Source organism: Equus przewalskii, chromosome 11 (genome assembly GCF_037783145.1).
Source record: "Equus przewalskii isolate Varuska chromosome 11, EquPr2, whole genome shotgun sequence".
Classification (NCBI taxonomy): Eukaryota; Metazoa; Chordata; class Mammalia; order Perissodactyla; family Equidae; genus Equus; species Equus przewalskii.
The window spans coordinates 2301683-2326479 of NC_091841.1; the positions used below are offsets into that span (position 1 = coordinate 2301683).

At 41.8% G+C, this 24797-nt stretch overlaps 1 protein-coding gene across 3 annotated transcripts in view; it reads left to right on the forward strand.

Annotated features, from left to right (window-relative positions):
* TRIM44 (tripartite motif containing 44) overlaps positions 1–24797 on the forward strand; it is a 112406-nt gene that overhangs the window by 17062 nt on the left and 70547 nt on the right. For all 3 annotated transcript variants that reach the window (XM_070563791.1, XM_070563790.1, XM_070563792.1), the window contains exon 2: positions 3768–3845. In XM_070563791.1, the coding sequence (XP_070419892.1) occupies positions 3768–3845 (78 nt within the window). The remainder of the gene's footprint in view (positions 1–3767; positions 3846–24797) is intronic.

Below are 24797 nucleotides of genomic sequence, written 5' to 3' on the forward strand. Positions count from 1 at the left end.
GCAGGTTTCAGAGGCAGCTGTTCTATTCTACCACAGTAGGGAAGTACGAGGGTACAATCTCCTGCTCTAGTTCCCTTTTGACTGACGACTGGGTTCTGCCAACAAATTAACTAAAACATGATACCACCTTATGGTTTGGGAACACTCATACTCAAATACCACCTTAGATCTAGACAGCCCTGTGCCCCTGCCCAATGTACCATGCTTTAGGGGACCCTTCCTTTGCCCGTGCCCATCCCATTCTAGAACAATCTCTAAGTACGCAGGACCCAAGAATTACCAGACGAAATGTCCTGAACCTGCTTCCAGGGCCTGCAGAGCCTGTTTCTGAGTCCATCCTCCCAAAGATGGATCAAGCCATTAGACTCCACCTCTGATATGTGCGTTCCTAGGTCCCAGGTGTGGCCAAGGGCGACCACTGAGAGGGATGTTCCCAGAGCTTGAGTGCACTAACTTGAACCCCCGTGTACAAAGGCCCCTTGAGGTACAGGAAGGGACTGGGATGTGGGAAAGGAAAGGAGGTGGATTTGGGGCCAGGGTCCTCCATTTCTACTCTTGCCCCAGCCCTGCAGTTGTCAGGGGCAAGTCTACCCAGAGGAGCCTGTCCCTTGTGACCCACTGCTTATTTTATGGGTAAAAAAAAAAAAGCCATCGAGAGAGGTTTTCTTCACCACCCATTTAGAGGCTAAGCATTTCTGGCTCAATATAGACCCCAATTAATCTTTTTTTTTCTCTTAAACATTGGCACCTGAGCTAACAACTGTTGCCAATCTTTTTTTTTTTTTGCTCTTTCTCCCCAAATCCCCCCAGTACATAGTTGTATATTTTTGTTGTGGGTCCTTCTAGTTGTGGCATGTGGGATGCTGCCTCACCATGGCCTGATGAGCCATGTCCTGTCCATGCCCAGGATCCGAACCAGTGAAACCCTGGGCCGCTGAAGCAGAGTGCGCGAACGTAACCACTCGGCCACGGGGCCGGCCCCCTCCCCCCAATTAATCTTGAGAATAGGGGCTGGCCCAGTGGCACAGCGGTTAAGTTCACACATTCTGCTTCTCAGCAGCCTGGGGTTCGCCGGTTCGGATCCCAGGTGCGGACATGGCACCACTTAGCAAAAGCCATGCTGTGGTAGGCATCCCACGTATAAAGTAGAGGAAGATGGGCATGGATGTTAGCTCAGGGCCAGTTTTCCTCAGCAAAAGCAGGAGGATTGGCAGTAGTTAGCTCAGGGCTAATAGTCCTCAAAAAAAAAAAAAAATCTTGAGAATAATTCTCAAAGAGAGTCAGGTGTGGAGGTGGAATGGGTGAATTTCCTGAAGGGAGCCTCTTTCTGCCTCTCTCCTGTCTCTCCCCTAGGGTAGGCAGTGCTGCTGATGCTTTGTGAAAAGGCGGAGGGATTCTGCTGACGTGCTGTATTTTTATGAAAGCAGGCTAAGGATTCCCTTATCGCTGCACACAAGGCACATCTGCCTGCAAACAGGCTTTCTGCTTCTTAGGGATTCTTTCGTTGTCCTGTTTCTTTGCTGAATGTTTCAAGGCACAGTTTGGTGCATTCCTTTCTGTTCTCTAGAGCCGGGGAAAAGTCAGGATATATCAGGGCTCTTGCTGAAAAGCTTAAAATGGGCTCTGGCAGCTGGGATGTGGGGGAAGAGAGCTTTCCAGGGACAAGTGACCTGCTTGTTCAGCCAATGAGAAGCAGTTTATAGGACTGATATCACCAGACAGGCTTCATTGTCTGATCATCTCAAAAGCAGGATCATGTCTGGCCACTTAACCCTTTTTTAGGTACTTCGGGTCTCACCCAGTCCCTGGTATGTGACCTCCAGATTGCTTTTCCCGACTGTCTGCTGTGAGACCACAGAGATCAAACATTTAAATTGGTGAAGAAATTTGGAGAATTGTAAGCCATCATTTCAGAAATACAAATTATTAGAATTCAGGACCACAGCTAGAATGGGAACGTCGACTAAGCTGTGTTGGGGAGCACGTCTAAAGAGGGCGTTAGTCTCAGTCATGCTGCGGCTGAGCTTTGCTGTAGAGACTTGGGAGAGAGGAAGTTAGAGGGGAAAAGATTGAGCTTTTAGTCTATTTTAATCTATATGGTGGGGTCTTACTAAGTACTTCCTGTTTTGGTGGAATTAGAATTGGTTCTGCAAATTTAGAAAATATCGCTGATTCTGGGGCCTATTTCAAGTACCAGTTATCTGTAGTGTTTGTTTATATTGTACTTCTTTATTGTCCTTTCCCCAGTAAAAACGACAGTCATTTTACTCCTTCACACTTCTTTTTTGTCACTGGTAAAATGAGGGTGGTGATGCTACCCCGTCACACAGAGGAATTGATACAAGGAAATAAGCTAATTCATGTAATTTTAGATTGTGCTACACGCACGTATTATTATTAGGGCATTCCTATCTTAAGATTGCATGTTCATTTGTTCAGCAGACCTTTTCAAATACCTTCTTGATGCTGGGCACAGATAACAGAGATAGAAGACGTGGTTCTTATCCTTAAGGAATTTAAAACATTGTGAGAGAGTCAGACAATAATAATAAAAATGCCTCCTACATTTATTGTGTTTATCATGTGCCAGGCCGTCTTCTAAGCACTGTGACATATATTAGCTCATTTAATCTTACCTTAATCCTATGAAATAGGCAACGTTATTAGCTTGATATTACAGATAAAGAAATTGAGGCACAGAGAGGCTAAGTGACTTGCCTAAGGTCACACAGATAGTGCTAGAGTTGGGACTTGAATTCAGGGAGTGTGGCTTTAGAGTCTGTGCTATAAATCTGTGCTGACCAATACAGTAGTCACTAACAATATATGGCTTTGGAGCACTTGAAGTGTGGCTAGTGCAAATTGAATTGGGCTGTAAGTGTGAAATACTTTATATTTTTACTTTATGTATTTTTTTACATGTTGCAGTGATAATATTTTGGATATAGTAAGTTAAGTAAAATATATTAAAATTAATTTTGCTTTATTTTTGTGGCCACTAGAAAACTTAATATGTGGCTTGCATTTGTGGCTATTGGCCTTTGCTACTCTAAATCATTACAATGCAGTAACAGCAACAATAGTAATAGCCTAGATGACATTTATTGAGTACTTGCTGTGTGCTGCATACTGTGCTAATTCCTTTACAAACCCTCAAAATCAAACTATGTATTATCTCCATTTTATAGAAGGAGGACAAGGTTTTAAGAAAGTCAGTGATTGCCTAGGGTTGTCAACTAGTTAATGACACAGACCCCAAATTTGAAACCTTATGTGTCTGACTCAAAAACCTGTACTCAGCCAGCACACTGTAATGCTATTTCCAGTTAAATCTCTGGGAGTTTTCTTTATTTTTATTTTTATAAGGATATTTGATGTTGCATACTTCTGTATTTGCTATGTAGAAGTTCAAAATAAAAATCAGCAGGTCATAAAATAGACATCCCAGATGGAAATCTCTTCTGCAGAGCCTCGGTCCTCAGTGAACACTGGCACAGTTGAGCCCTGAGAAGAAACTGAGTCAGCCTGTACAAATTGCATTTAATTTTCATTCCAATAGTTTTGTCAGGTCAGTGGGCAATTTATATCCTGACCCTCTTTGTCCATAGAGAAGAGAAAGAGAGGCAACACAGCCTTCCTTAGTCATTTAGTTCTCTTGGTTGATTAGAGGAAAAAATTGCTTTCCATTTCATTGTCCCATGAAATGCTGTTTGTGTTCGAGAGCAATAAAATGCTGTCTAATGACCTCTGACTTTTCTTTCTTCTAGAGCAAAGACTCAGGCGGGCTGAAGGCAGCTATGATTGAGTTGGTGGAAAGGTTAAAGTTCAAGAGCTCAGACCCTAAAGTAAGTATTGTTTTGGAATTGACTGGGTGTTGGTACCCCCAAGTATTTCATTCTCCTTGAGCTAAGTTTGAGGAATGTTACTGATCATCCAGCTGAACATTGCGTCAAAATCTAATTAAGCCTGCCCATCAAAAGTAGTGTTCTACTATGCCTAGAGATAACTCATCTATTTTTCCCCTTCTCTGTTTTGTGACTTACAACACATAATCATTAATTGTTTTCCTGAACTGCAGACAAGTGCATTTTTAATCTTCCTTTACCAGGCCTTTGAGACTGCTGTCCTCTGTATCCATTAAATCCAGCCATTAAAGGCATCTGAGACACTGATCAGCTTAATGCTGGGGCCTGGAACAGGCTCCAGACACATCCACTGGATGTTCAGTAGTGCTTGTCTCTGTCCCACTTACAGCAGCCAGCTGCCACTAGGAATGCTTTTGTCCTCATGACCTGGAGTCTGGTCTGGGAACTGGTTTAAGCTTCCCAGCTTTCTTTGCAAGATGTTGGGGGCTGTAGGATTGATCTTCAAGGTGGAGGTGGACTGGGAACTGAACATGCCGGAGAGATTATGACTAACACAGTCTTCCTTCTCCTACCCAGACACTTACTGTGGCACTACTTGGTGTTGGTGCCAACTGGCTTTACCTGAGCATCAAAGCCTCTTGCAATTAAATAGGGAAAGGAGCATGATTTTTACTTTTTTTCAATTTGAAGTTTTTATAAGGAGAGTAAGACTAGCATTTCTTAAGCACCTACTGAGAGCTAGGCACTGTGCCAGGAACCTTACATACCTTTTTAAAAAGTTGTGGTAAAATATACATAATGAAATTTACTTTGTGTGTGTGTGGAAGATTCATCCTGAGCTAACATCTGTTGCCAATCTTCCTCTTTTTTTTTTCACTTGAGGAAAATTAGCCGTGAGCTAACATCTGTGCCAGTCTTCCTCTATTTTGTATGTGAGATGCCTCCACAGCATGGCTGATGACTAGAGTTGGTCCGTGCCCAGGATCTGAACCCGTGAACCTGGACCGCCAAAGTGGAGCACATGGAACTTGAACCGCTTGGCCACAGGGCCAGCCCCCTGAAATTTACCATTTTAAGTATTTTTAAAGGCACAGTTCACTGGCATTAAGTACATTCACATTGTTGTGCAAACATCACCGCCATCCATGTCCAGAACTGTTTCATCATCCCAAACTGAAACTGTGTCCCCATTAAACACTAACTCCTTGTTCCCCGTCCTCTTGCATACTTGGGATTGTTGAACAACTGTGTGCAATAGCTTATTATTTCCACTTTATTGGTAAGGACGCTGAGGCTTGGAGTGGTAGGGCTGTCCGCCCCAAATCTAGTATGAGCTAGAGCTGGCTTCAAGCTCTGACTCCACTGCCTCTGCTCGCTCTTTTGTATCCCACTGCAGACCGAGCGCTGGTTTCCTCTCCTTGCCCCCTTTCTGTAATCACACTGTGCCTTTGTTTTCTGATCTGAAACACTATATGAGGCAGAGCCCCAGACAGTGACGGGCTCTTCAGAAGGTGGCTGCCCTCACCAACCTACAAAATGATCTTCTCCTCATACAACTTTGAAAGTATTGGGACACTGGTGTAGTTAGGGTTCCATAGGTAGAGAGTATCTTGATAGAAAAAATTGGGGTAATCTTTGTCAATTTTCTGAGCTCAAGTAGAAAGACATCTGGTGTAAGTAGTTTTCTTTAGTGCAGATGAACCAATTAATTATTAAAGGTTACTGAAAGCTTCTTTTTACCGAGTTTCTCTGGTTTCTGGGACAACAGCTATCCTGAAGGAGACAGCTGTATTTTCTGTTTCTGCCGCATCCATGTACTGGTAGGCAGGGGAGAGCAAGAGGATGTGTGCAAATTGCTCTGAGTGGCTTCTGTGCATGATGATAATACAGGTAGAGAGCTTTGGGATCCTTTATGAGTTCATACAGTTCTTCTAATGGGAAACTTGCCATAGGTGACAGAATTGAGTGGTCCCATGAGAGCAACCTGTGGAAGCCTCAGGATTTTCCCGTGATGCGTCATGAGCTAAAGGCTATTTGTTAGGACCTGACTTGGTCTTGGATATGTGTATACATAGTCACCTCTTTTTTATCTTCTCTTCATCTTGCCCTGGATTATTTCCCACCAATCTATTTTATTTTTAAGCCCCTTTCTGATCTATCATGTGCATATGCTGTATCTACCTGAAGCCAGCTTGAAAAAGGACCAACATAATTGCAGGATGACTGCCAGATCACAAAGTAGGGGTGAAAAATGGGACACTTAAATACATAATTTCTGCAACAAAGAAAATTTTCCTGGAAATAAATTGGTGTCTTCCAAGAGAATCCTTAAGTTTTTAGTCTGTTCTGTTTTCCCTCAAACCCCACAATGGTTTTTTTTAGTTTAGCCTCTTTAAGAAGGGCAGAATCTCTCAGGCCCTGACCTGTCATCTCCTGGCACAGCAGCTTTACATAGAAGCACTGATTGAGTCAGGGAGCACTGAGCACTCTCTGCCTCACTTCCTCCAGAACTCCCTAAAGCGTCCCAAGCTTGATTAGTCCAGACACTGAAGTCTGCTGGGGACTGGGTTAATTTTTACCTCGTGAGTTTTTTTTTTTTACCTCGTGAGTTTTGCCAGAGAGGAGTGGAAGATGCCTAGATTAACCATTTTTTTAATTATAAAATAATATATGCTTATAAATTAAAAAGTACAGATATCCATAAAGGAAAAATAAGATGAATTTCCCCTGAGTTAACCATTATTAACAGTTTGTGGTGTATAACCTTCTAGACGTTTTTCCATGTGGAAATATACTTCTAAGATTTTTTACAAAAACTATACTATACCTATAGTTTTATTAGATAGAATATCTTAGACATTCTTCTGTGTCAGTAATATAGACTTAATTCTTCTCAATGAGATGCCTCATTTTGTCCAAAATACTTGACAGACACCCTGTTTTCTTCCCGACTGGTGGCTCATAAACTTTAATGTGCATGAAAACCTCCTGGAGGACGTATTAAAGCACCGAGTGCTGGGCCCACCTGCAGAGTCTCATCCAGTGGGTCTCGGGTAACTGGAGACTGGGCTGCACCTTGGCTATTTTCCTTCTCTCTTGTTTTGATTTTTTTTCATTCCTTTCAGCAAATAGCCAGAAGAGCCCTTGTGAATAAGTCCAAGTGATTTCAACTTTAAAAAAAATGGAATACACAAAAATCCAGGCTCAGAAAACAACTAAATGGAGCTGAGGTAGCAGAGGATTAGGGGAGGGAATGGGGAGTTGGACTGAGGAGTCAGCTCAGGCTGCCTGAGAGGACAGGATTCCTTTAAAACCATCATGTCTAGCAAGAAGTAATGAAGCCAAGAAGAGGAAAGGGAGTCCTGGTCAAGATTTAGGAGGATGATCAAGGCCTGTGCCGTGGTCTAGGAGTGGGCTGAGTTCTAAAACCAGAAGACCAGCAGAAGACGTTAACTCGCAGCCACCAGAGGTGAGCCTGAGGACAGGACTCAGAGCCAGTGGTGGTTGGTAAATAAGGCTCAGACCCAGACGAAGTTGTGTGCATGCATGTTGCTATGGTGAGCCTTATTTTAAAGGATGCATACCTCCAGGGATCTAGAACTTTGTGTATAGTGGGAAGAGATTATTTTTAATGCCAAACAATCTTTAGTTTAATTGGAAGTGGTCTTTTAAATAATAAGACATCCTAATGTGTTTGACATGATCCAGTTTACAGACAATTTTTTTCAGCCAAACTTTTCAGAAACATCTATTGCACAAAGCAGGATTTTTGTAGATTTCTTATATTTATGCTGGACTTTGGGGAAATCTAAAAGATGTTGTTAATCAAGCGTGTGTGTGTGTGTCTGTCTCTCTCTCTCTCTGTCTGTCTGTCCGTCCCTGTCCATCTGAGTCCATCTATAACGGGATTTTTAGGAAATTTAGTGTTCTGAGTTCTTTACAGCTTTCCTTTGTTCACAGTTTACCCGAGGAAACTGAAGCTTAGAAAACACATGGTTTCCCTTCCCTTCCTTCCCCTGCCCAGTCTCTCAGAGAGCATTGAACCAGAAGCAAAACATACTCAGCTCAGTCAAACCAACCCCTTGTTATGCAGTTAATATCAGCCACGTTCTCTAGTATATATCGATTGCTTTTCTTTCCACCTAAGATGTGGTGTTCATTGTTTCCTGTAGCTGGCATGCTTGAAACAGTTAAAAACACAGTTGTGTATCTCAAATATTAAACTTATAAGAAGTTATTCTCAATAAAAAGTGTCTTAAACTTGAATCAGGTGGCTCACATTATCTGTCTAACTGGAGTGGGATTGAACATGCAATCTAGTCACACTAAGACTGCCTAAAATGTATCAGGTTTTTCTTCTTCTTTTCTCCAATCTCTAACGGTGTTCTTACTGAGTTGTGAGACCAAAGAGTTGTCTAGCAACATGAAATTAGTTAAAAAGATCTGAAGATGGTTTTCTTATTTTATTTTAATCTAGCATTTAATTTAATAATAATTACACATTTAATTTAATAATTGCGAGAGAACTTTACAGTCATTTTTGATAGCTGATATCATTGACGTGGAACACAGCCCAGTCCTTCAATCTCTTGTGCTAATCAGACTCTTGTTAAAATGATAGCTTTTGCATGTACAAATAGTAATGGATATAAGCAAAACCTAACTTGAATTCTTCTTGTTAATGTCCTTTTATTCACCAGGGTCAAGGACCTCATGGTGGTCCTTGCCCTGCCCCAAGACAGACGTATTCACAGGGCCAGTGTTTATTTAACCAACTGAAGCAGAGAATTGAGATGCATCAGTTATCAAGTTGATTCATTCAAAAAGTGTTCCTTTGGGTAAAGGGTTATTAGAATTATTGACCTATTTCTCTGCTTTTCACTTAAAAAGTTGTAAGTAGTAATCTTGGAGGGTATGACTTGTTTATTTTATCTCTGTATCCTCAAGCTCTATTAGCATGGTACCTGGCGGGTAATAATCGTTATGCATTGTCTATTACAACAACCCTATGAAAAGAACTATTATTATTTGCCTTGTTTTATGGATGAGCACTCCAAGACTTGGTTTGAATAGCTTGCTAGTAAGTGACAGGACCAGGACTTAACTTCAGATTTGTCTTACTCCATATTCTTCGTCCCCACACTATTGTTGAACACATGGCTGAGTGGATATATATACATATAGTCCGTCATCGCTAGCAGTATGGCTCTTCACTGACTGCTTTTCCCTCACACTCTTACCTCCCTTTTCTGGATCCTGCAGCCACGGCTCCCCACAATCCTAAAGTCCCAGGACTGGAGAGTGGCTTTTTCCAACAGAAAACGTGGGGAGATGCAAGCGAGCCGGGACAGCTCCAGAGCATTCAGCCCTGGCTAAATGAGGAACGGAGGCAGGTGCTTCAGTGGTGTCCTCTTACTGATGGAGGACACCAAACGGGAACAATACCTGCGCCTTCTCAGGTCTCATCCAGGCTCAGAGGAATGGACCCAGAAGCACATGTGCCCCTTTTTATCCTCTGTAGACACTTGGGCAGCAGAAAGAGGGGGAACAAGCTCTTGCCCTCTGTCACCATGCCCCTGCCTTTATCAAAACAAAACGACTTCCTCCTTTCCCGGTCACCCTGTTATAAAAGTAGTACATGTTCTCTGTAGGAAAAGGTGGGAAATTCAGACAGGAATAAAGAAGAAAGGGAAAGATCAGCCGTTCTTCCACCGGCAGTGGTTTCTAAGCTTTGAATACTTTTTTTTTTTTTTTTAAATGCAGGTTCTTGAGCCTCACCCAGAGCATCTAATTTAGTAGTTCTGAGTTCCGCTTTTTTAATATGCAGCCTGGATGATTCTGATGCACGTGGTCAATACATCACACTTTGAGACGCACCTATGGAAAAGCTGGTTAATATTATGGTGCTTTGCCCTTCCAGTAGAAAATTAATATGATTCTCCCTCTATGTAACTGTTATTCTATGTGTATACATATGTAGAACTATATGACTATGTATACATAAATAGTTTGTATCCATCTTTTTTCACCTAACATTATCCCATATAAATGCATACATTTTCATCATTTGAATCCAATTCCATCTTTGAACCCCAGTTTAGAAAACTAAAATCCTGAATGCCAATCTGCAATTATTGTCAAATGGAAGTTTTACCTAATAAGGCATTTCTGTTTTCTTTGTAATATCAGAAGCAGATTCTGTAAGGTTTTCTGGTTTTTTGGTGTTTTTTGAGGCAGGCATGACAGTCACAGTCTCAGGTTATTCAGGCAGTCACGTTGAAACTGAGTTACTGCAAAGTCCTGCACTCAGCCCCAAGCTGTCCGTTTCACAGCATCTCTCTCCCCATTATTCAGGTGTCTCACATATGACTGAATGAATAAACGTAGGGCTCAGTTGGAAGTGTGAGGCCATCTGCATCAATGCCCCGCCCCAGCCCCCCCCCCGCCGCCCCTGCTTTACTGATGAGGAAACTGAGGTGTGAAGAGAGTAAGGGTTCTTGCCCAACGTCATCAGGCAGTTATAGTAGAGCCAGAGCAAGTTGACAGCTTTTAGGACTACAGCTTTGTAGTTTTCCCCATAAAGAGAAGTTTTGTCCATTTGACAAGGATGTGGAAAAATTGGAACCCTCATACATTTCTGGTGGGATTGTAAAATGGTGCAGTCTCTTTGGAAAACAGTCTGGCAGTCCTCAAAAGGTTAAACTTAGAGTTGCCATATGACCCAGCAATTCCATTCTTATGTGTATACCCAAGAGAAGTGAAAACATATCTCCACGCAAAAGTTGTACACCAGTGTTGATAGCAGCATTCTTCATGCTCTCCAGAATGTGGAAACAACCCAGCTGGTGAACGTGGTACAGTGTGCCAGTGTACAGTGGGGTGCTGCTTGGCAGTAAAAAGAAATGTAGTACTGATACATGCTGCGACCAGGAGAACCCTCACAAACGTTATGTTCAGTGAAAGAAACCATTCACGAAAGGCCAAACACTTTGTGACTCCATTTGCTTGATTTGTATTCCAGAATAGGCAAATTTATAGAGAGAGTAGACTCGTTGTTGCTTGGGGCTGAGGGAAGTGGAGGAATTGGAGAGGGGGGTGGCTACTAATGGCTGTTGGGTTTCTTTTGGGGATGATGATTGCACAACTCTGTGAATATACTAAAACCACTGAATTGCGTACTTTAAATGAGTGAATTGCATTATACGTGAATGAATTATGTCTCAGTAAAGCTGTTGAGGGAGAGATTACCCCTTGAATCACTTTTTTCAGCCCTTCGCTTGAAGTGTCCGCAGTGACTGGTCTTTGTCTTTCTCCGGTCCTCTTCCGGATAGGGATGAAGGCAGAAACCTGATGTTGGCCTCTCTCGGGGGAGGCAGTGTTCTGTGGTTATTGAAGGCTCAGGCTCTGGAATCAAGCTGCCCTGGGACAGATCCCCTCCAGCATTGACAGCTATGCAGTCTTGGGCAGATCCTGTGCTTAACCTCTCCATTTCTCAGGTTCTTTGTTTTTTTCTGCTACAAAATAGGGGATAATGGTACACACTTCATAGGGTTGTTAGGAAGGTTAAATGAGATAATCCGTTTAAAGTGCTTAGTACAACGTCCTGTAAATGTTGGCTGCTGCCAGCTTTCCCCTAGTCCTGAGAACCACCGCTGCCTCCATGGGGCTGCCTTCTCCCACCCCACTCCAGAGTTCAGGGGACCTTCCAGTCCTTGTGGAGAAAAATAAGCCATCTGTTTATAACTAACTAGACTCTATACTTTGATCAATTAACAGTTCTCAGGATTAGTGACACTTACAGATTGCAGGTTTTAAAGGGCCATTGCTACCTCTTTGGGTGATGACAGGCAGATTGAGTTGAATCTCCATAGTTGGGACTCCTTGGCGTTGCTGACTGGCTGGCTGGCTCTGTGGGCCTTGCATGGCTGCCTTGCCTGGTATTAGTTCGGTGTGGTTCTGTTCCCCTTTCAAGTCAAAGCAGATGTGTCTGCCTTGGGAGTATGCAGCTGTGTGTCCATATATTCCCAATAAAAACAGGAAATCAGTGCATAGAAGTAATTATGTTTATTGTTATAGAGCAAACTCTCAAGTTAGAACTGCTTGGTGCCAAATTAAAAGAAAAATGAAGAAATTAAGAATCACAGAAGAAATTAAATGTCGCATTTGAGAGACATTAGGAGAGATATCCCCACTTTAAAGTTGACAACTCTGAGATTCTTGTTTCCTTCCTGCTCCCCCTTCCCCTGCAGCTCTACCCTTTGGCTGTTTTCTTTCTCTTGGAGCCCCAGAGCTCCTAACTGGGGCACTCTACAGACCAACCGTCTCTCAGCATTTTAAAACTAGGGTAGAGGGGCCAGCCCCATGGCCGAGTGGTTAAGTTTGCACGCTCCGCTTTGGCCACCCAGGGTTTCACCGGTTCACATCCTGGGCGCGGACATGGCACTGTTCATCAAGCCATGCTGAGGCGGCATCCCACATGCCACAACTAAAAATATACAACTATGTACCCGGGGGCTTTGGGGAGAAAAAAGAAAAATAAAATCTTTGAAAAAAAACCTAGGGTGGACATGGTTTCTGAGCTGCCTAGTAGGCTGGAGCATTGTTAGAAAGCAAAGGGCTTGAGCTTTAATGGCTTAATAAAATTAACGCATTGGAGTGTTCTTCTCCCCCTGCTCCAGCTCCTTTCTGCACTGGCAGGAGACTTGATAATACACATAGTGCCAGAGCTTGAACGGCTGATTACATGGCCAATGTGGAGAGGGGAGTAGAGCTGTCAGGACTCCCCCATAGCAGCCACGCTTCACATTCCCAGTGCAGGATTGTATTTGACACTTAATTTAGGAGCCTGGATACCTAGATATAAAACTTTCCTGCCATAATAGTGATAAAAACCATGCAGATTTTTATTTAAGGGTCTCCTTCTCTCCTGTCCCCGCCTCCCCTTTCCCTTTTAGTTCAACCTCTCATTCAGCTAGGCAGTAGAACTCAGGTTTGCACAAGGACAAAGGTGTTTTCTTTGATATCTTGGTGCTAAAGCTACAGAATGTAACTCTCAGTCAGTCTCAGTCTGTATGGAGCTGCTTGCATGTGTATAGAAACGTAAAATCTGAGAACCACGCCTCTCTCATTGACTCTGCATTTAGCCAAAAGGCAAATCCATCCAGTCTCTGCAGCTGTGTAGAGAACTTCCATTCGACCCAGCGATCCAGCTGACGACCATCCCCTTGTGGAATGGCTTTTGTTTACTTCTGTAGCAGGTGAAATAGATTCTATGATATTGCCTTAATTCCTAACTCAATATGATTAGACATCATAATTCCCATTTTACACATAAAGAAGCAAAGACTTAAGAGGTTAAATGACTTGTCCAAGGCCACGGGGCTAATGACGCCAATAAATTGCCTTTGTGTGATTGCTATATAGAATTATTAGTAGTTGCAGGAAGTTATTAACTTTTTACCTATAGAAGGTGGGGTGGGAATAGTATACAAATAGAGAATTTGTTCAGACTTTCAGGGAAAAAATTTACCATGAGTATGACATGCTTTCCTTTCCTTACCTGGTGAAAGAGCATAGACGTGGGAGGCAGGTGACCTGAGTCCGCATACTGGCACTTACTGCCTGTATCACTGATTTGTCTGAGCCTTCAGTTTCATCTATAAAATAGGTCTAATCATATCACCTTTATATTAATGAGTACCCTGAAAACGGAAGCTTTTGAGGAGCTTTTTGCCTTTCCAGCAAAAGGCAGCCATTGTTCCCTGACAGCCTGGGGCCATTTGCTGAAACTGAGGCAGGGAGCCTCTGCTTGACATCCTTACTCTTCAGGGCCTAGAATGTGTGACAAAGTCCTTCCAGTGTTCCCTTGGGAAATTAGAGTCTGCACTCGCAAGGGTATAGGCTCTCTTTGTCTAAAAAACTATTTAGGGGCTCTTTCTGAGAGCTCAGTGGGTCCCATAGGAAAAGGGCACAATAACTTTTCACGGGTACTTTTATGTGGGCTAGCAGAACAGTTCTGCTGATGTACTTGTGTGTCCAGAGAGTACTGACATATCTAGGAGAATGATGTCATTACCGCTTTTTGACACGTGAAGAAGCTTTCCTCTTTCTGAGTTCAGAAGCAGCGTTAGCAGAGCCAGTGCTCAGACCTCCTTCTCTGCCACAGGAAGCCATGAGCTGTCCCATTTTGACTCTAACACAGAGGACTCAGAAAACAGGAACCTACGTTTCAGTGCTGTTTCCCGAGTGTTCCTGGAGGAGTGCACTTGTTTTGTTTCTGTGGTTTTGATGGTGTACAAATAGCTGTGGCTTTGCAGGGAAGGTGTTTGGGTAGAAAACTGGAGTGGAGGTGGAGGGGTGAGTCTTGTTTTAAAATTGGTTTAATCTTCAGCAGATAGAATAGGCTTTCTTTGTATATTTCAAGTCTAAGAGACTTAAAAATAGTATAATTTCTCGTTAGTTGCCCCCTGAAACTTTGTCGGTTTCTACCTCCCACTTGGTACATGATAATTCCTGAAGCAGAAGCTCTTTCTAGTTTATGCACGGTTAAGGTGGAAAGAAAACAAGGTGAAATAGAAGCTCTCACTCTTGTTCTTGTTTGTTACAGGTCCTGGGTATCTCTGGGAAATCATTCTTCTACTTTCACATTTCTACAGGGAGTCACCCAGAGTTTTTCCTGCTCACACAGGAAAAGTGGTGCTCAGAAGTTTGTGATTGCTTGCTTTAGTGCCGCCCTGGAGTTAGGCAAAGAGAGAAGCATCTTAAGAGCAAGAAATAGTGTCGAATCAAAGTGAGCCCAGCATGCCATTTGAACTGTTCTTTGGTGCATCCAGTTCAGTGCCATGACACTAGGTTACACATCACGTTGTCGTGGCAGTAGAGTCATAGCAGCTGATAGCGTGACCCAGCAGCCCTGGGAGGAGAGGAAGCTTGGCAGTGATGCCACAACCATAGTGATTAGATCTCCATCTCTCACACCACGGGCTGCTTGTCAGTCTGCTGTGACTGTCTCTCTCTCAGTTGACTAGGGCTGCATAGTTGCTATCCACTTTACAGCTGATTAGCACATTCAGTTCAAGTGTTTATTAGGATCTTTCATGTACAGTGCCTCTAGGAAACATGGTCCTGAGCCTCTAATGCTGTGTGTGCACGTACATGTATTTTTATGTTCGTATGTGAGGGGAGGGGAAACCATGAAAGGGAGGAGATTCAGAAGAAGCATATTACGGGGTTGTATGCATGACGCTGTGAAAGAATAATAGAGTACTTAGGCTCAAGCACCAAAATTTATAGTCTCAGCGAGAAGCACTCTGGCAGAAATAGAGTAGGGTTGGAGTATTCTGACTGAAATGTGGGGTTCCTATCTGAGAGAATGTGATTCAAAGGTACAGTGTGAGTCAAATGTGCAAGCCGAGCCAAAGACTGTATAAGACAAAGCTAAGGTCTGAACACCAAGCAGGAGGGAGTGAGGGGCATGTATGATTACTAAGTCCGAAGGGGCCAAACGTGGGATTTGAGGTCAAGATTAGAAAGCCGATGATTCAGGGCCAAGCAGAGATGAGAAGGGAGAGAAAGCTGGCGTATGGAGCAAGTGGGAGGTAGGATCAGGATCCTAAACAACTTCTTCAAATCACCCAGAAACTCGTTGACTTCGAATGTTGTTTCAGCAAGTTAGTGGTGCAGGTGAGAGTGGGACTGGGGCAGAGGGCCTGGGTGCAGTGGGCGGGTGGAGCTAATCTGGAGCACTTGGGTCTAGAGAAAGGGTCTAGATATGAGCAGAGAGTAGTGGGAAGGAACGCAAAGAAGGGGCTTTTCATAGATACAGGGCGGACTTCTTCCGTCAGACTGTGGCAGAGAGGCAGATGTGGAATGACTTGTGACATTTAGTCAGAATGTTTTCACCACCATTATGTGCAAGACCCTAAGCAAGGTGTTATGATTTGTCTTCCAGATGTTAAGTTAAGAAACCTATTATCTGGTGGAGAAAATAAAAACTTGACTCCAGAGTTTAGAGCCCCGGTTATTGCCTAAACCGTGGTATTGTTAAGGGAGAAAGAGGGGGAACAGGACAAGGTTTGAGGGGAAGATATTGGAGAATAATGTAGCGGTTAGAAAGCAGATTATGGAGTCAAACTATTTGGGTTTAAACTCCAGCTCAGCCACTGTGTGTGTGAATTTGAGCAGGTGTTTTACCCCCTCTATACTTCAGTTTCTTCATCTGTAAAATTGGTGTAGTAGTCATTGCCACCTCGTGGTGTCCCTGTGATGATTAATTGAAGTAACGCATGTAGAGTGCTTAGAATAGTGCCTGATGCGAGGGCACTCAGAACAGGTCGCAGTGACAATGAGGGGAGGAGGGAGAGGGTTCAGTTTGAGGCTTGATGGTTTGAATAATAGAAAAGTATCCAGGTGGAGATACCAAAAGGGATTGTGAGCCTGGAGACCCGGAGAGAATTTCTGCTCTTCGGAGCCTTCTCCATGGAGGCAGTAGTTGAACTGCACAGATGGAACGAGATTGCTATGCAGGAGGGTTTGGACAGAAAGCAGTTTTGCCCCCTGAGGACATTTAACAGTGTCTGGAGACTCTTGGTTGTCATGATTCAGGGTAGGGATTGATACTGCCATCATTTACTGCATAGAGGCCAGGGATGCTGCTACAGATCTTACAATGCACAGGACTCTTCCCTCACAACAAAGAATTAGCAGCTCCAAATATCAGTAGTGCTGAGGTTGAAAAACCCTAGCGTTGAGGGATTTCTCAGTTGCAGTCACCTGAAGAGAGAGTGTAACATTACAGGGGCAAAGCTGATAAACAGCCAGCCAGAGAAGTCCAAGGTCACAGAAACCATGGGAGGAAAGAAATTAAAGACTGAGGGGCATCAGTAGTGCTAAATACTACACACAGGTCAGTAGTGAGGTCGCATGGAGTTGGTGACTAGTAGACTCTTTAGTGGTAGAGGGGACCAGGCATCAGGTGTTATGTGACTCTATGCTTTGTGGTTAAAGGTGGGAGAAGGTGTAGGGGAACACAATGTGCTCCCCCAAAATGTGTCTCTTTGGCTTGATTATTTGTAAGAACAAAACACTCAGATAGAAACTTTGACCCTCCCCCAACTGCCTAAAAGAATTTAAGATACAAGGCCTGTTCCAGGAAGGAGCTCTCACCATAGATAACTAGAGTATAATATGAACTAGATGTGGTAGGGAGGAGCTTAGCAAGACCCACTTGATCAAAGGCTCCTTCATATCCCATTGTCTCCACAAGGTATGGCAAACGTTTGTTTACCAAACATTTGCTTTTGCATCTCCACGTGAATTGCTTTCTTCCCTTGTGAAGTCCCAAACCGATACCCGCAACATGGTCTTTTGTCTTTAGCTAAAGATGGTATTTAAGGTGGTGACTTTGGCCATTTCAACAAGTTACTCAGTTTTTCTGGATCTCTCCCATGTATAAATATTATTAAAGTCTGTGTGCTTTTCTCCTGTTATTCTTTCTCATGTCAATTTAATTCTTAGTGCAGCTGGAAGAACCTAGAAGGGTAGAGGAAAGTTTCTTCTCTACAGAGGATAATCACTTGATAGGGCAGCAATGTCAAAAGAAAAAAGTTATCCTGCAGTCTTCTTTACTTTTTTAGTTTGGCTGTGTCACCCTAACAACTTCTAAATCAGATTCCTGGTCTCCTGAAACTCCCTCTTATTTGGGCAACAGATATGATTAGAGACAAATCTGGATTGGTGAATTATTGTTCCAAGAGCATAAAACTTATGCAGTTGTATTATTTTAGAGATAAAAGAACTGAATGTGGCTTTTCACTTTTATTAACTCTGGAGCCCAAGGCCCTGAGAAATTCAGTGACTTGCCCAAAGTCACACAACTGGTTGGTTCCAAAAGACAGCACTGACTAACACTCTAACTTTCCGTCCTGAGTGCTCTCCTCTGTGCTGAGTTGCTTTCCCGTGATCTAATCCTGGTTCTCAGAGGCTCAGTTTCCTTTTCAGTAGGAGGATGCTATATGGAGTGGTTGTCAGAGTGCTAACCTGGAAGAAGACTGACCTGAGGTGAATCTTTGCTCCATAGCTTACCTCCTGCATAACACTAGGCAAGTGACTTAGCCACTATGGTCTTCAGTTTCCACTCACATAAAGTGAGAATACTCCTGCCTGCCTGAGGATTAAATCAGAACTACGTATATGATGGCACCTGGAACACTGCCTGTGTGTGAAGCTCTTAGGATTTTCATTATCGTTATTCAGAAGGCCCTGTCTTTGTTATGGATTAAAAGACAGGAGAATGTCCGATGACGGAAACCAGGCTAAAGTTAGGCATGCCTCCTGTTTCACCCAGCGTTGCTCCTGTTGCTGTCTCACACTCTGTAGTATGAGCAATGTCATGAGGGTTGGTGCTGCTGTGGATATGCTACGTCCTGAAGCAGATGTCTCTCGGGTCTGTTGTGACGATGTCTATTTGTCATTGATGAGCCTGGTATTTCTCAAAAGTAAATGACTTCACCCTTCAGGTCACTCATTGGGGCAGCTAGTTAGACCTTTTCAGAGTTTTTCCAGACACTGAAACCTACTCTTTTGAGGAGTCCCAGGATGACTGAGACTCCCATATAGGAAACTTCAAATGACAGGAGCAGTATGTGCTAAGTACTTAGCTGTTATGGAAGCCGTTATTTTAATGGGCTTAAGCTGAAGAGGACTTTGGTTTTGTATCTAAAGTCATCAGCATACTCAAGGTCTTCTAGATTTTCTCCTGTATTATCTTAGAGGAGTGTTTTGGTTTTGCATTTTATATTTAGGTCTGTGATCCATTTTGAGTTAATTTTTGTGAAAGATGTAAGGTCTGTGACTAGATTCATATTTTTGCCTGTGGATACCCAGTCATTCCAGCATCATTTGTTAAAAAGACTGCCCTTTCTCCATTGTATTGCCTGTGGTCCTTTGTTCAAGATCAGTTGACTATATTTATGTAGCGCTGTTTCTGAGCTCTGTATTCTGTTCCACTGATACTTGTTTGTTCTTTCACCAGTACCACACAGTCTTGATTCCTGGAGCTTTTTAGTAAGTTTTGAAGTCAGGTAGTGTCAGTCCTCTCACTTTCTTCTTCTCCTTCAATATTGCGTTGACTAATCTGGGTCTTTTGCCCCTCAATATAAATTTAGAATCAGTTTATCAATATCCACAAAATAACTTGTTGGGGTTTTGATTGCGATTGCATTGAATCTATAGATCAAGTTGGAAAGAATTGACATCTTGACAGTATTTAGTCTTCCTAGCCATGAGCACAGAATAGCTTTACCTTTATTTAGTTCTCCTTTGATTTCTTTCATCAGCATTTTGTAGTTTTCCTCATACAGATTTTGTACATATTTTGTTAGATTTATACCTAAGTATTTAACTTTTGGGGTGCTAGTGTATATGGTATTGTGTTTTTAAATTCAAATTCCACTTGTTCGTTACTGGTATATAGGAAAGTTACTGACTTTTGTAACTTAACTTTATATCTAGCAACCTTGCTGTAGTTGCTTATTAGTTCCAGAAATTTTTTTTGTCACTTCTTTCAGGTTTTCTACATAGATGATCATGCCATTTGTGAACAAAGACAGCTTTATTTCTACCTTCCCAATCTGTAAGCCTTTTGTTTCCTTTTTTTGTATTATTGCATTAGCTGGGACTTCCTGCATTGATGTTGAAAAGGCAAAGTGAGAGGACACGTCCTTGCTTTGTTGAGGACACATCTTTGCTTTGTTGCTGATCTTAGCAGGACAGCTCTAGTTTCTCACCATGAAGTATGATGTTAGCTGTAGGTGTTTTTTGTGAAGTTGGGAAAGTTCCCCTCTATTCCTAGTTTGCTGAGAGGTTTTTTTTTTTTTTTTATCATAAAGAGATACTAGATTTTGTCAGATGCCTTTTCTGCATCTATTAATACTATTGTGTGGTTTTTCTTCTTTAGCCTGTGGATGTGATAGATTATATTAACTGATTTTCAAATGTTGAACCAGCCTTGCATACTGGGGATAAATCCCACTTGGGTGTCGTGTGCTTCCTTTTATACATTGTTGGATTCAGTTTGCTAATATCTTATTGATAATTTAACTTTTTCTTTGAGCCACGTTTCTTTTTGAAAATTATCGTTCAAGAAAAATGTGTCACACGTTATTATAGAAAATTTGGACTGAAAAGTACAAAAGTAAAGAAAAGAAAAGTTCTTTTAATCCCATCGCTCGGAGATAACCACTCTCCAACATTTTGGTGTATTTCTTATAGCCTTTTAGAATAGAAATAATAATAACAACAGCAGCAGTAAATTTCACTTTTACTTCATTGAGTGGATACTTGAAATAGCCAAGTCATAACTGAAGTGGAGATCCCATGGTGGTATACTAACAAACTGGGGAGGATGAAAGGAGGTAAAGAGGATACAAATGACTGCTTTTGTCTTGAGGCTTCTGATGAAGATGAGAAAAATGGTTTAAGGAAGAGATTAAACGTTCACTTTAATAACCTTTTCTCTACCCTCAGTTGTAATCTCTGAGCAATTCAGGCTTTTAACCAGGTTGTCAGGAAAATGTTTGACATCACACAGAATGTTAGTAATGGACTATGGTTCATAGCTCATCTCTGCTGTGTTTCTGGGCTGCTGGATAATTTTCCAAGCCTAAGGAGCAGGCAGTTGTTTTATTCGTAGATAGTGCCTATTCCACTCATACACAGAAGACACAGGAAATGGGAGACCTTTTCTCCACCGCAAAAGGACCCTGTCCTCCTTGTTGTTGAAGCTCCTCCCTTGCCTGCCCTCACTGGAGCCTGGCCAAGTTTTGGAAGGAGCTCTCTTGGAGTAAAATGCCAGAGTAAATACTGGAGGCTGTACAGAAGCCTCAGCTTTGAGATTCCCAAGCTGAAAGTTGCCATGGCACTGGCATGCTGGGCGGGCACTGTTCTGCAGGAGTGAGGACAGCTTGCGGCGTCTCAAAAGTTCGATTTCCTGCTTTTTAATTTTTCTATTTTAGAATAGTGATCATTCAGAAGAGGAAAAGGGGAGTAAAACTGGACTTGACCTTTTCAGGAGGACCTGACCTTTTCAGGAGGTAGAGTCTTCACACTCTATTTCATGCAGTCCACATTTTTTGCAGTCGTTTTTGGAGTAGGAGCCTTTAAACTTACTTGCAGGAAATTTGGTTAATAGAACAGGTATTTCTGAAACCTTCAATCAGTGTAGAATTGGATCCTTTTCTTTTGTTTAGCTTCCTGCTCCTGACCCTGTTCTGTCTTTCTCAGTTTATCTCAGCAACACTTTTCTGGAACAAATCTTTCTTAAGCCATAATGTTCTCTAGCTAGTTTGCTGCTTGTTTTTATAATCTGCTTATAATAGAAAAGTAAATAAAACTTTAGTTTCCTACAGGCCAGCTAGCTAGGAGTTAATGGCTTCTAACCCTTGTCTAGCACATCGAATGGTGGTGTTTTTAAGTACAAGCTCTTAATTCAAGGTTTTATGTGTTTAATTATGTATGTGTAAAGTGCTAGTCTACATGCCTCTTGGGTCCAGCCTAGCTTGGAAATATTAACTACAAGAGCATGTAGAAAGTACTGTGGGTTGAGACTTAACTCTTGAGATGTACATTCTTTATCCCAAGATTCACTTCGGGGGAGTAGCATCCTAGTGGGGATAACATCAGAAGCAGCCTGTTAACTGAGGAAACATCTCAATTAAGAAGAAGGAAATTTGAAGAACTTGAAGCAGGCAGAAAGGGATCGTTAGAGGCAATATGTTTTAGCAGAAAGTCTGCTGGACTCGACCAGAGGAAAGTTGGTTTTTAAACCTGACTTTATTGCTGCACTTCTCTGGAGCCTCTTGTGTGTGTGTGTGTGTGTGTGTGTGTGTGTGTGTGTTTTACCTATAAAACGAGGAGGTTGGAGTCAGCTCTAATGAGAACAGTCAGATGTTCACTAGTTATGACCATTCACAAATAAGCTGCCAATTTTTTTCAAATTACAATGCTATGTTTAAGTAATAACATAGCTTTTCACCCTAATGCAGCCATAACAAAGATCTATCAATTTGCTTGTAACATAGGGCTTTAAGGTTTCAACAACTTAGGGGCCAGTCAGTTGACCAAAGGGAGAAAACTCCTTTTAGGGTTTCATTTGTGTAGAGGACCCAGACCCCTCAGGTGAGATTTTCCTGGAGACCATTGCCAGTGCCCTAGGAAGTGCTTCAAGGAGGAAGGGGAGATTTTTCTTTTAACCAGAGTAGTTCCTCTTTTGGCTCTATTATATTTTGGAGTTCTACATTAAGATTTTGTTTGGCGTGAGGGAAGTTCTGTGGCTTTTAAAAGGTTTGACAACTACTAGTAGATCCTATAAAAAAGGAACATTTTGTATCACCACCAGTTTCATCATTCTGTGATACATCCAGCCTTCCTTCTTCTCTGCTTATGTAGAATTTTCTCCTTTTACATAACACCACGTGTAGTATAGTCAAGAGTATGAGACTATCACTCTCAACTCCTGGGAGCTATGGGATAGAGCCTGAAGAAGTTCTAAGAAACCTCCTCAGAAATGATGTCACTGGCTCCCAGGTAGCAGGTGCTGATGTGAAGGGCCTCCTACTTCTTGGAGAACTGTTCAGTTTATAGCAGAATGGTTTTGATAGCAAGGAGGTGAAATGAAACCTAAAAGGGAGTTTTGAAAGCTATTTCACTCCTGCTGTTGGTAGGAGTCCTTTCTCCAGACCTACCACCTGCCCAGTCCCCCAAGAAGTCTGTCCTTTGGGCTCTGAATTTGAAAGGATGCTGTGACCCAGAAGTTTGTTCTTGCCGTTCTGAACTTGGTTGGAGCATACCTATTTGTTGATCAGTAGAGAACAGGAGTTGGAAGAAGGCATAAAGCGTTTTAGAGAGTAGATTATTCTGCCTTCAGTTCTCATTTGTGGCCTAATTTGTATAAAATAAACTACATAAAGGTTAAAAAATCTGCTTAAAGCAATGGGAAATAAAAACTTTAATTTTTCAAAACCATGATTTATCACCTAGTGCAGTCTGGTCCACACCTTTCCTGACTATGACATCAGCTTCCTAACTCTGAACCATCTGTGTATGCAAAGTCTAGTAAAATAGATTGCAAGTCAGTTTTATTATGATCTCCATTTTTAGTCACCTGGAACTGTTAAGAGATTTTGTAGGCATTCAGAAAAGTTCATCCCTTGGCTAAAACTTCCTAGGTTTGGTCTCTAAGAGGAGGTCCTAGGTCTTATAAGACCTAATTTATTTCGAGGGTAGAGATCCATTGATGAATGGTCACCATAAAGCATAACAGTCTTGAAATATACACACTAAAAATAAAAAGAAATTCCATAAATAAACACAAATCACAGTTCTCAATCTGATACAGAATTTGCAGGGACATTAATAACATTTGACACTCCCCCTCCCCTTTTCTTTAGCACCAAGGAGAGCACCTACACAGAGTATATGAGTTCTTGAGGGTTTATGTCACTTAGTCACTTGATGTGTGAGCAAATCTGTCGTCCAGGCCTTATTTTTCATTGGCGTTCATATGGCATTGTTACAAAAGCTGCTTAATGTATCTAGCTTCTTTCAGTTTTTAAGGGGCTAATTAAAAATGGCCTCATTTTCCCCTCTCCTTTAGTCTTTCTCTTCTTCAGTCTCCTTTTTAGGTTTTCCCAGTTTGACTTTGTTTCCATCAGATTGTGGTAGTGAACAGAGCACCAGACCAGGAACAAGAAGGTTGGAGTCCTCTGTGTCTCCTCCAGGTTTGCAGCTGTGTCTGTTCACTTATCTGTAAAAGGAAGGCATTCTCTTAGAGGACGATACTTTCTTTTTCAGCTCTAAAATTTTGTATTGGCCTTTCTCCTTTTGTCTACTGTTCTGCCTCTTCCCTGGTCCCTACCTCAGCTCCTCAGTGTGCACAGTTGTTTAAAAATATTCATAAAATAAACATGCTTGCAAGGAAACATCAGTAAGTGGAGTCACTGGCAGAACAAGGAGTTTAGAAGTTCTTATTTTGGTGGTTTCTCACTTTGTTTGCCTTATGCCCTAGCCAAATATAGCCTGCAGTTGTATTTTATTTGGTCTGCAAAGTTGTTGCAAAATAAAACAATACCGTATTTTCACCCATGAGGGTACAAATCTAAAGGCTTCACTAATATCCAATATTGGTGAAGGTGTAGAGAAATGCTTGCTTTCATACATTGTTGTAGGAATGTGATTGATGCATCTTTTTTGGAGGGCAGTTTAGCAGTATCAGTCAGTATTTTTAGAGTATATATAAGTTGACTCAGTGACTCCAAAGGTCTATAAAGAAACTCATATGCAAATATTAAAAGGTGTATCCAAGGATGTTCTTGGCTGTATTGTTTGTAATGGCAAAAATTTGGAAATATCCTACACTTTCATTAAGAAGGGAAATATTTAATAGATATATTTATCCTTTTATTTATATATATAAATATCCATATCTATCTGTATCATACAGACATTAAAAATAATTCAAAGAATAAAGTTGACCTGTACATATTAACATTTTAAATAGGCGAGACACAGAACCATGTGTTCACTATGACCCATTTATAAAAAACAACATAATTGTCAGTATACATATATATATATATGTATATAACTAGGTAGGAAAATGGCTGAAGTGGTACATAACAAACTGTTAACAGTAATTACCCTCTGAGTGGGAAAATGGTATCAGGATGGAGACAGTAGAATTTAACTTTTTACAATATACACTTATCTATTAAATTTTTAAGAAGTAATCATGTATTACTGGTATAAAAATGAACAAAAGGGAAAACAAAAAGGAAGGATAAGGAATTACTTCCCAAAGAATGAAAAAGGCAAAAAGATTAACAGGAAATTTATTGAAGATATTAGGGGAGCATTGTTTAGAGGATATTCCCAAAA